At 39.6% G+C, this 12185-nt stretch overlaps 1 protein-coding gene across 1 annotated transcript in view; it reads left to right on the top strand.

Annotated features, from left to right (window-relative positions):
• Positions 1-12185, top strand: part of LOC140728338 (inactive phospholipase C-like protein 1) — a 315913-nt gene that overhangs the window by 78320 nt on the left and 225408 nt on the right. The window contains exon 3 of the mRNA XM_073046922.1: positions 10247-10984. Within this exon, the coding sequence (XP_072903023.1) occupies positions 10697-10984 (288 nt within the window). The 5' untranslated portion in view covers positions 10247-10696. The remainder of the gene's footprint in view (positions 1-10246; positions 10985-12185) is intronic.

Below are 12185 nucleotides of genomic sequence, written 5' to 3'. Positions count from 1 at the left end.
GGATCGGTTACTGCGGGATTCACGTGTGTAATCATGGCGGTTGCCATGACCCGTACAGCAGAGGGGGGTAATGTTGTGTTTTTTTTCCACAACATTAGTAGGGGGGTATTTTGTTTTTTCTCTTTATATTTTAATTTTCTTCTATCTTTTTGCCTGGATGATTGGTGGGGACACACATAGCAACATGGAGATTTTTATAAAGATTTCCCAGGATACCACGAAAGTTGAAAGATTAGGTATTATTATAGATTGGAGTAATATAATAAAAAAAATAATGACTAATCTACTAAATTTTTAAAGTTTTAATGTTAATGGGCTTAATGGGCCAGTAAAAAGAAAAAGAATTTTAACATATATTAAAAAAATGAGAACTCCATGGAGCATGTGGGGATCTTCCAATATCCAGGCATTCCCTTTTTTTTTCTTTCTTATTTTTTTAATAGGGATGTTAGGGGGAGGGGGCTGGGTAACACATTTTTTTTTCATACACATTTATTCTGTAACTATTTGAAAACAATAAAAAAAAGTTAAAAGAAAGAAAGAACAGGGAGGGAGGCAAAAGTGTTCGGGGGAATGTCTCTGCTGATCAGAGATAGTGTCACGGCTGCAGAGAAGGAGGAAGTCATGGAGGGATTGTCTACTGAGTCTCTGTGGGTGGAAGTTAGGAACAGGAAGGGGTCAATAACTCTACTGGGTGTTTTTTATAGACCACCCAATAGTGACGGGGACATCAAGGAGCAGATGAAAGGATTATTGTATGAGGAACGTCAGGCAGCCCTTGGGCTGTATTCCCTGGAGTTCAGGAGAATGGGGGGAGGGGAATCTCACAGAGCATTCCGAATGTTAAAAGGCCTGAACACATTAGATATGGCAAAATTATTTCCCATGGTAGGGGACTGTAGGACAAGAGGGCACGTCTTCAGGATTGAAGGACATCCTTTTAGAATTGATATTTGGAGAAATTACTTTAATCAGAGGGTGGTAAATCTATGGAATTTGTTGCCACAAGCAGCTGTGGAGGCCAAGTCATTGGGTGTATTTAAGGCAGAAATAGATAGGTTCTTGATAGCGCATCAAAGTGTATGGGGTAAAAGCAGGGGAGTGGGGATGACTGGAAGAATTGGATCAGCCCATGATTGAATGGTGGAGCAGATGCGATGGGCTGAATGGCCTACTACTGCTCCTATATCTTATGGTCTTATGGTCTTCTAGGGTGACAGATTCTGGAAAGATGTAATAATAACAGTGTTGTCATGGTTGGAGATTTTAATTTCCCCAATATTGATCGGCATGACCTGAGAGCAAGGGGTTTAGATGGCGTGGAGTTTGTTAGGTGTGTTCAGGAAGGTTTCCTGACACAATATGTAGATAAGCCTACAAGAGGAGAGGCTGTACTTGATCTGGTATTGGGAAGTGAACTTGGTCAGGTGTCAGGTCTCTCAGTGGGAGAACATTTTGGAGATAGTGATCACAATTCTGTCTCCTTTACCATAGCATTGGAGAGGGATAGGAAGAGACAAATTAGGAAAGTGTTTAATTGGAGTAAGGGGGATATGAAGTTATCAGTCAGGAACTTGGAAGCATAAATTGGGAACAGATGTTCTCAGGGAAAGGTACAGCAGAAATCTGGCTAATATTCAGGGGATATTGCGTGGTGTTCTGCATAGGAATGTTCCAATGAGACAGGGAAAGGATGCTAAGATGCAGGAACCATGATGTACAAAGGCTCTTGAAAATCTAGTTAAGAAAAAAATAAAAGCTTACGAAAGGTTCAAAAAATTAGGGAATGATAGAGATCTAGAAAATTATAAGGCTAGCAGGAAGGAGCATAAGAATCAAATTAGGAGATCCAGCAGGGACCATGAGAAGGCCTTGGTGAGCAGGACTAAGGAAAACCCCTAGGTATTCTACAAGTATGTGAAAAGCAAGACGTAAGAGAATAAGACCAATCAGGTGTAACAGTGGAAAAGTGTGTAAGGAACCTGAGGAGATAGCGGAGGTACTTAATAAATACTTTGCTTCAGTGTTCATTATGGTAAAGGACTTTGGTGATTGTAGGAATTACTTATAGCGGATTGAAAAGCTTGAGCATGTAGACATTAAGAAAGAGGATGTGCTGGAGCTTTTGGAAAGTGTCAAGTTGGATAAGTCACTGGGACTGGATGAGATATACCCCAGGCTACTGTGGGAGGTGAGGGAGGAGATTGCTGAGCCTCTGGCAATGATCTTTGCATCATCAATGGGGCGAGAGAGGTTCTAGAGGATTGGAGTGTTGCAGGTGTTGTTTCCTTATTCAAGAAAGGGAGTAGCGATAGCCCAGGAAATTATAGACCAGTGAGTCTTACTTCAGTGGTTGTTAAGTTGAGGGGCAGGATTTATGAACATTTGGAGAGGCATAATATGATTAGGAATAGTCAGCATGGCTTTCTGAAAGGCAGGTCATGCCTTACGAGTCTGATTGAATTTTTTTGAGGATGTGACTAAACACATAGATGAAGTAGAGCAATAGATGTAATGCATATGGATTTCAGCAAGGCATTTCATAAGGTACCCCATTCAAGGTTTATTGAGAAAATAAGGAGGCATGGGATCCAAGGTGACCTTGCTTTGTGGATCCAGAATTGGCTTGCTCACAGAAATTCAAAGAGTGGTTGTAGATGGGTCATATTCTGTATGGAGGCCGGTGACCAGTGGTGTGCCTCAGGGATCTGTTCTGGGACGCCTTCTCTTAATGATTTTTATAAATGACCTGAATGAGGAAGTGCAGGGATGGGTTAGTAAATATGCTGATGACACAAAGGTTGGAGGTGTTGTGGATAGTGTGGAGGGCCGTCAGTGGTTGCAGCAGGACATCGATAGGATGCAAAACTGGAATGAGAAATGGCAGATGGAGTTCAACCCAGAAAAGTGTGAGGTGATTCATTTTGGTAGGTCAAATATGATGGCAGAATATACTATTAATGGTAAAATTTTTGGCAGTGTGGAGGATCAGTGGGATCTTGGGGTCCATGTCCATAGGACACTCAAAGCTACCGCACAGGTTGGCATACGATGCACTGGCCTTCATCAACCATGGGATTGAGTTCAAGAGCCGAGAGGTAATGTTACAGCTGTATAGGACCCTGGTCAGATCCCACGTGGAGTACTGTGCTCAGTTCTGGTCACCTTACTACAGGAAGGATGTGGACGCTGTAGAAAGGGTGCAGAGGAGATTTACAAGGATGTTGCCTAGATTGGGGAGCATGCCTTAAGAGAATAAGTTGTGTGAACTTGTTCTTTTCTCCTTGGAGTGACGGAGGATGAGAGGTGACCTGAGAGAGGTGTATAAGATGATGAGAGGCAATGATTGTGTGGATAGTCAGAGGCTTTTTCCCAGGGCTGGCTAACCTGAGAGGGCACAGTTTTACAATGCTTGGAAGTAGGTCATGGGTAAGTTTTTTACGCAGCGAGTGGTGAGTGCTTGGAATGGTCTGCTGGCGACTGTGGTGGAGGTGGAAAAAAATAGGGTCTTTTAAGAGTCTCCTGGATAGGTTGTGGAGCTTAGAAAAATAGAGCACTATGGGCAATATTCCCTCTTATTTTTAATAGTCAGTGTGTGCAAAAATCTTATGTTGTGCAAATTTTTTTCTTGTGACAAAAGTATGTGCACACTGAATGCACACATGGCACAGTTTATGTAGGTTTACAAAATATTTGACATAAAACTGCACAGAATAACAACAAAATAACATACATATTTAAGTCACTCAGTTATTTTTTCTCTCTCCTGTCTATGGCATTTACCCATTCTTTGTAAACTCTATCTAGACTAATACAACTTCCATCCAATTGATAGCTTTTGATTCTGATTAACATATCCAAATGACATTCACCTAAATGGCATCTCAGTTTGTTTTTGAGTTGATTCATTTGGCTAAAATTTCACTCACAGTCCGCACTTGACGCAAGAATGGTTCCCCCAATGTCCATCAAATGTGCAAGGTTGCAAAACTATTCATTTTCAAGTAAAATTGCCACTATTTGAGCAAAGTTTGAAATCAGTTTGGATTTAATTTTTTCTTGCACAGAGAATTTGAAATCTTTAAACTAACTATTACAGTATTTTCAGCTAGAAAATCATTATATTTTAGACATAAAGCATTAACTTGTTCATCGCCAAATGTGAAGTTTACGATATGAACACTGTCCGCCAAAGATGGCTGCTGCTGTGATGCAGCTGTACAAACTGGAACAGGAAAGGTGAGGTGACGTAAATTGGTGACATCCATTGTGGTTTTTGAAAAACCGACTAACTTGTTAACAGAAACATTTAGCTAAAAGATTATTTTCAATGGGTATAATAACTAATTATTACATTATTTTAGGTAACTAACCTTTTGTGCGCACATTAATTTCCTTTGTGGACCGGTTGAAAAATGTGTGTGTGTGCACACACGCGCACCGCTTAGAGGGAACATAGGCTATGGGTAACCCTAGGTAATTTCGAAAGTAAATACATGTTCAGCACAGCATTGTAGGCCAAAGGGCCTGTATTGTGCTGTAGATTTTCTATGTTTCTATGTTATACATGGTGATATATCTGTACTTTGATAATAAATTTACTTTAAATTTTGAACTTCAGTAGCATTGTTTTTCATACTGGAGTCCTCTGACCAGTGGTGTGCCACAGAGATCAGTGCTGCATCCTCTGCTGTTCGTCATCTATATTAACAATTTGGATAAGAAGAGATGGCATGGTTAATAATTCTATGATGACTCAAATTGGTGGAAGAGTGGATAATAAAGAAATTTATCTAAGATTAGAATAGGATCTACATCATGTGTAATCTAGATCATAAAGTGGGCTAATGGTGGCAGACGGAATTTTACTCAGATAAATGCAAAGTGCATTTTGCTAAGTTAAACCAAGGTGGCTACTTAAACATAAATGACAGTGTTCTGGAAAGTGTTGTGGAAAGAGAGAACAGGGTTACAAGTACATTGTTCCCTTATTGAGGTAACACAGGGAGACATGGTGGTGAAGAATGCAATTGTCATGCTTGTCTTCATCCATCAGGGCATTTGGTGCAAGAGTTGGGACTTTGTGTTACAATTATATCAGATGCTGGTGAGATTATTGGCGAGATGTTGGTGAGTTCTGGTTTCCTAGCTCTAGGAAGAATGTCGTTAAGTGGGAAAGGCTGCAGGAAAGATTCATAAAGAAGTTACTAGAACTGGAGGGCTTAACAAAGGGAGATTGGATAGGTCAGGGTTTTTTTACACTGGAGCTTTTTAAACTGGTAGGTAATGTTATAAAGTTATCTAATATTGTGTGGGGCATAGATAAGGTGAATAGTTACAGTCTTTTTCCATAGTAAGTGAATCTAAATCTAGAGAGCATGGATTTAAGGTGAGAGCATAAAGATTGAAAGGGGACGGCTGTCACCTGGCCCTAACCCGCCTGGAGAAAAAAGACACATACGTTTGGATGCTGTTCATAGACTTCAGTTCAGCATTCAACATAATCAGCCTTCAGAAATTGATTGGAAAGCTATGCCTTCTGGGCCTGAACACCTCCCTCTGCAACTGGATCCTAGACTTCCTGACTGGGAGACCTCAGTCAGTCCGGATCGGGAGCAGCATCTCCAACACTATCACACTGAGCATGGGGGCTCCCCAGGGCTGTTTGCTCAGTCCACTGCTGTTCATTCTGCTGACCCATGGCTGTGTTGCAACACACAGCTCGAACCACATCATCAAGTTCGCTGATGACACGACCGTGGTGGGTCTCATCAGCAAGAACGACGAGTCAGCTTACAGAGAGGAGGTGCAGCGGCTAACAGACTGGTGCAGAGCCAACAACTTGTCTCTTAATGTGAACAAAACAAAAGAGATGGTTGTTGACTTCAGGAGGGCACAGAGCGACCACTCCCCGCTGAACATTGATGGCTCCTCGGTAGAGATCGTAAAGAGCACCAAATTTCTTGGTGTTCACCTGACGGATAATCTCACCTGGTCCCTCAACACCAGCTCCATAGCAAAGAAAGCCCAGCAGTGTCTCTACTTTCTGTGAAGGCTGAGGAAAGTCCATCTCCCACCCCCACCCCCCATCCTCATTACATTCTACAGGGGTTGTATTGAGAGCATCCTGAGCAGCTACATCACTGCCTGGTTTGGAAATTGCACCATCTCGGATCGCAAGACCCTGCAGCGGATAGTGAGGTCAGCTGAGAAGATCATCGGGGTCTCTCTTCCCACCATCACAGACATTTACACTACACGCTGCATCCGCAAAGGAAACAGCATTATGAAGGACCCCATGCACCCCTCATACAATCTCTTCTCCCTCCTGCCGTCTGGGAAAAGGCTCCGAAGCATTCGGGCTCTCACGGCCAGACTATGTAATAGTTTCTCCCCCCAAACTATCAGACTCCTCAATACCTGAAGCCTGGACTGACACTTTGCCCTACTGTCCTATTTATTATTTATTGTAATGCCTGCACTGTTTTTGTGCACTTTATGTCGTCCTGTGTAGGTCTGTAGTCTAGTGTAGCTTTCTCTATGTTGTTTTTTTTTACATAGTTCAGTCTAGTTTTTGTACTGTGTCATGTAACACCATGGTCCTGAAAAACGTCTCATTCTTACTATGTACTGTACCAGCAGTTATGGTCGAAATTACAATAAAAGTGACTTGACTTGACTTGACCTTTTCACACTGAGTTTGGAATGAGCTGCCAAAGAAAGTGGGAGATGTGGGTACAATTACAATATTTAAAAGATATTTGGATGGGTATATGGATAGGGAAGGTTTAAAAGATCAGGGCCAAGCATAGCAAATGGGACAAGCTCAGGTAGGCAATTTGGTCTGTTTGGTCAAGTGGACCAAAGGGACTGTTTCTATGAGTGTTACACTATGACTCTGTGATTCCATGAAATTGACTACATAGTAGAATTCAATTATTTAAAAAGCATTAGATGTATTGTCCATGTACTTTTTTATTAAAATATATTTAATTACACCTAACAGCAACATAAATCAAATGAATAGCTTTACTTGGAAACATGTTCAATACTAATATTATCTTGTAACTGATCATATTCTTCATTTTTCTTTTTCTGAAAGTAATGACTTAGGAAAGAATTGATTTTAAGAAATGTTTGTAACACTTATCCTAATGCCTATCCTTTGTTAAAATTTCCCGCTTAACTATTGAATCAATGGAAAGAGGACATAGGTATCACAACCAAACTCAATAAAATCCTGACTGAACTACTTACATACAGTTTCCAGCAGGTGTCACTATCAAGCTGTCAAAAATGGAAAGTCTAGAAGAGTCTAGACTTCTGGTATTTCCCAAATAACACTTTGATTGCACAGTTAGGGGAAAGGGAGATTATTTTTTATGATGTCAATCAAAGGAAACATTAAGAACTGATGAATCACTTATCCCTGAAAGAAGTAACCAGGAAGTGTTAAAATTTAAGTAATATTGATTCACTGATTAATGAACACTAATCACTTCATAGACACTTCATGGAACAGAATCTGCAGTCTGTGTATCTGGTCTGTTTTAAATTTGTCAACCAACTCGGGAATGTTATTGTAGGTTAATTTTGAACAGCTATATATGAATGTTTGGGAAACTCTACATATACTCTAATAAATTCATAAATTTTGAAGCCATCTTTTGGTATTCAAAAATAATTAACAGTTGTAGGTATATAGTGCATGAAGGAATACACATTTTTAAAAATAATCATTTACATAGAAGAGCACTGGAACACATCCTTTGAACCACAATGTCTGTGCTGACCATGATGTCAAATTAAACTAAATCTACTTGCCTGTACATGATCTATATCCCTCCTTTCTCTGCATGTTCATATGCCTGTTGAAATGCTTTATTATGTCTTCTTAAACCACCACTTCTGGCACCTACCACTACCTGTTTAAAGAACATACGCCTTCCTACTCCACACGACTTACTGTATTTAAACTTTCCACCTTTAAATTTAAAGCGATGTCCTCTACCATTTGGCATTTCCATTCTGGGGAAAAAGACTGACCATCTGCAATATCTATCCCTCATAATTTTATAAACATTTATCAGGGTTCCTTCAGCATCCCACATTCCAGACAATGTTATCTATGTCTTTCTAACCTTATTTAGAAGACACAATCATATAGGTATTTTTTTACAGCAGCAAGCCAAGACATTGGATCAATGAACATCCAGATTAGATTGTTCTAGTTTTAATCTGTGGGTAAAAACATGCATCTGGAAAATTGTGCATGCTGTCCACAAGCCATATTAACATGCCTAAAATGCTGTAGGAACTCAGCAGGTCAGGCAGCGTCTCTGGAAGGTAATAAACAGATGATGTTTCAGGCAAGAGATCCTTTATCAGGATTGGAAAGGAAGGTACAAAAGCCAGAATAAGAAGGTGCTACCTTGTCTCCGTCATACTACATCGCCTGTGGCCTGTTGTCACGAATGGTATGGGCTCCATCAGGGCATTGGATTGCGGGGTATGAATAGGTGTGGGGTTTACCACTCAAGCTGACGGTCATTCTGTTCCTTTCATTTTGCGCATTCTTTCACCTGCACGGCAAGCAATGCAGATTGACTAATCGGCGCCTTGGGAATGGATCCTTTTAGGCAAAACACGGATCTCTGAAGCTCTTCTGAGGAAACGTGCAAACATCTTTTTAACGCAGCTGTAAGGATGTATACCACCCTGGTTTTCTGACCGTTATTTGGTCAATTTCGTGAGTTTTCGTTGGAAAAACTTTAGACTCTAGTGCTAGTGGCAACAATATCTGGGTAACCCAAATATTGTAAAGCTGAAGGTAAAGGCATCGAAGTCTAGTTAAATTGTGCTGTGTCGCGAAAACAGCGCAGCTTTGCATCAACACAAAATTGTAATTTTCCTTTAATATCCTATTCATGCCTTGAGCTGTGTTGAGTAAACCACTTTACACCATATCAATATGTGAATGTATTACAAAAGATGTTTATAAAGCCGGTGTTAAAGTTCTGAAGATTGCATTGGAAAACAAGTTATTAAAACTTGTCCGTATTAAGCGTACCATAAAACTACGCTTCAGTTACGCGTCGATGAAGCTTTATATTAAGGACGCAATGGTTTAATATCGCGGCTAAATCACGAGAGCGTGACAACCTGTCCATTTAAGGTAACATTCTAATGCTGTAGGTTTTAGTTGTGCAACTTCACTACTGAATTTCTGAAGTCTACTTTTTTCGGGTTGCCAGTCAGAACCGGAACAAGCTCGAATTCCAAACGAGTGACGCAGACTTAGTATAACTGGATTAGAAAAATAGTAATCAGTTTGGGGAAACACAAATTACTATTTGCAACTAACAATCTATTAGTACATTATCACAAATGTTATATTTCCGCATTGAAAAAACACATTCATTGTGGTTTGCATAGTCTGTTTAATTATATGGTTAACTACCACCTATACAATTTCTTAGATTATTTTCATTTTTGGAGAATATTCAGGGACTCCAACGTTACTCAACCCAGATGGGATATCGAAACACTCCTATAATTTTGAATTTCGAGACATTTTACAATTGTTTAGGACTGAGATTTCGATGTTGAAATTGTAAATCATAATTTGACATCGTAAACCATAAATTATTTTGACGATTTATTTGAACTTTCCCAAACAGCGAAATCTTTTGACATTTCTGAACATCTGTGTCAGAGCTAGAGGGCGATAGTGGTTTTGTCAACATCTCATGTTCAGTGCAGTAACAGTAATTTAATATGACCAAAAAATCGAATAGATTTAAAGTTATTTTGATGTATTTTGCAACAAAAAATGCACAGGACAGATGAAGCTACAAAAATGTTTGAGTGAATCATATCGTTCGTGGAAAATTAAAGAGTAACTTTTTAAATGGCTTAATAACAAAAAGGTTCGACGTTTTCTCTCAGTGAAACATGATATAAACCGTGCACGAATCACTCTCATCCCAGAAAATAAACAGAAATAGTTCGTTGAAAAATGTGAACTTAGAAAGCAGTTAGTCTCACCAAGTGCCCTTTGAATCAAAACTGTTGATTAAAGATCATTGTCCACACTATATATAGTTGAATAAATAGATCTTCACAAAATGTAAATAAAAATAAAGCAGACATTAAAAAACTGCCAACTTTTGAATTTCAGTTGCAAAGTCTGTATAATCAATATTTCTTTTCATGAGTAATAAGCCTCCTCCTTCGCGACTCTTAGGAACTCTTGCCGACTCCGGAGGTTAATTGGTTACGAGACGGAGCTCGGGGATGCTGACTGGTGGGAGGTGACGTCAATCACAAAGAGCAGATGGATTTTTCAAGCTCGCGTTCACGCTAACACGGGAAACGAAAAGGAAGAACAGAAGCGGGTGGAGTACTGTCAGTTCTCAGCAGCAGAGCGGCCAATCAGCAAACTTCATCTATTTAACAATTGCAATTAAAACTATGCCTCTATAAATTATTTGCCGATTTAATTTGGCATCACACCAGCTCATGGACACAGACTCCTTTTAAAGTAGTAAGTTGCGAAGAGTGTTGTATTTCAGTTGTGTTTTGACAGCTGGAGGTATGGAAGTCTCGCCTATCAACATCACTACTGCAAGACTTGGTTGAGAGTATAAAAATTACCTGCAAGTATTATCTCTATTTCTTATAATTTACGGACAAAATGGCGGAAAGTCGGAAGGAGAGTGGACTTATTATACCCGAGGTACTCGGGGAACCCGAAGCAGTTGGAAATTCCCACAAAGGTTGGGGGACTGCCGAAGAAGGCGTCTTGGAAAATGTTGGTGTAGTGACAAGCGGGAAGGATAGCAGGAGGAGAAGGGCACTTTCAGCGGCTGGAGATCGTTTCAGTCCTGGGGGATCACCGACTTTCGGAGCAGCAGCAGCAGATGTTGAAGCTTCCCTTATCGAGGCTGCCAAAACTACACCTCGTAGGAGCAGCATCATTAAGGTATGTCATTACCATACTAAGATCGCTCTTCCTATAAAGACATTTGCACCTCTGTCAGCAATTAATATACCGTATTTGAAAATTAACTTGATGTCCATTGTTAACCGAAGCTGAAGATGCAAACGATATACTAATACATTTTTCCCTGATGCACTTCGAAGCAGTTTCAGATCAATGAAATATTTGGTTGAAAGCACCTACCGATTGTATCTGAGCGGTGGGGCAAGTAACTCCTCTGGTACTGCTGGAAATAATCGCTTTCCCATTGACTGGGAAAAGTGAGTAACTGCAATTTTATCGTGAACAGTCTTTAAAGTGCTTTGCTCAGATGCCATGTCAGAGGTTTGAAACATTGAACCTTTTTGATGACATAACATGGAACAATAGTGAAATGACACTAGATTATCCCTACATATTTGCTATATTAAAAGGGAAGCTTCCCTTGTAATATAGCAAATATGTAGGGATAATCTAGTGTGTCTGCACAAATTACTTCCTGATTAACAGGAGTACGTTTTTTTTCTTCCTGGGTACCCAGTTTGTCTGTTCATGGAAGTTATAAAAGTGAAAAGCTTAACTAGACGCCATACAAGTCATTCTGAAGTTCTTGGATTTGCACTCTTAATTAAAAGACTTCACTTTGATCGACAGAATTACTATGATACTAACATTTTCTTATTTATATTTCATAACTTGCGTCTCTTTGTCTTATTATTTTGGTATATTAAAATATATTTAATTGATTTTTGTACCAACGATATTTAAAATTTGCTTTTATGTTTGAAATGCCCTAGTATTTGTCTTGGTTGTGTGATTCTCTGCTACTTGAAACTGGTTTTAGTCTTTCTTTTCTGGGATATAATGTTAAAATTACTAGATTAACTTTATAATAATGTGCTTTCACAACTTTAAAATATCCTTCAGAGAGAGATAGAGTGTCCTTCAGAGTATTAGAGAGAGATTGATTAAATGAGTGGTGATTGGAATATAATGTGGAAGAAAGAACAAACAATGCAATTTAAATGGATAATTACCTCAAATCTACCATACAAAGGAATTTTGGGATCCTAGTAGACAGAAAAACGCAGAAAGCTAGCAGGCAAATAGAATCTTAGGCCCTGTTTCTGTGGTTGGAATTTTAAAGTGCAGAAGGCTAATTGCAGCTGTACAGAGCACTAGTGAGACCACACTATAGGGTGCT

Source organism: Hemitrygon akajei, chromosome 5 (genome assembly GCF_048418815.1).
Source record: "Hemitrygon akajei chromosome 5, sHemAka1.3, whole genome shotgun sequence".
NCBI lineage: Eukaryota > Metazoa > Chordata > Chondrichthyes > Myliobatiformes > Dasyatidae > Hemitrygon > Hemitrygon akajei.
Note: the sequence above shows the minus strand (reverse complement) of the source record. Positions and strands in the feature narration are given on the sequence as shown.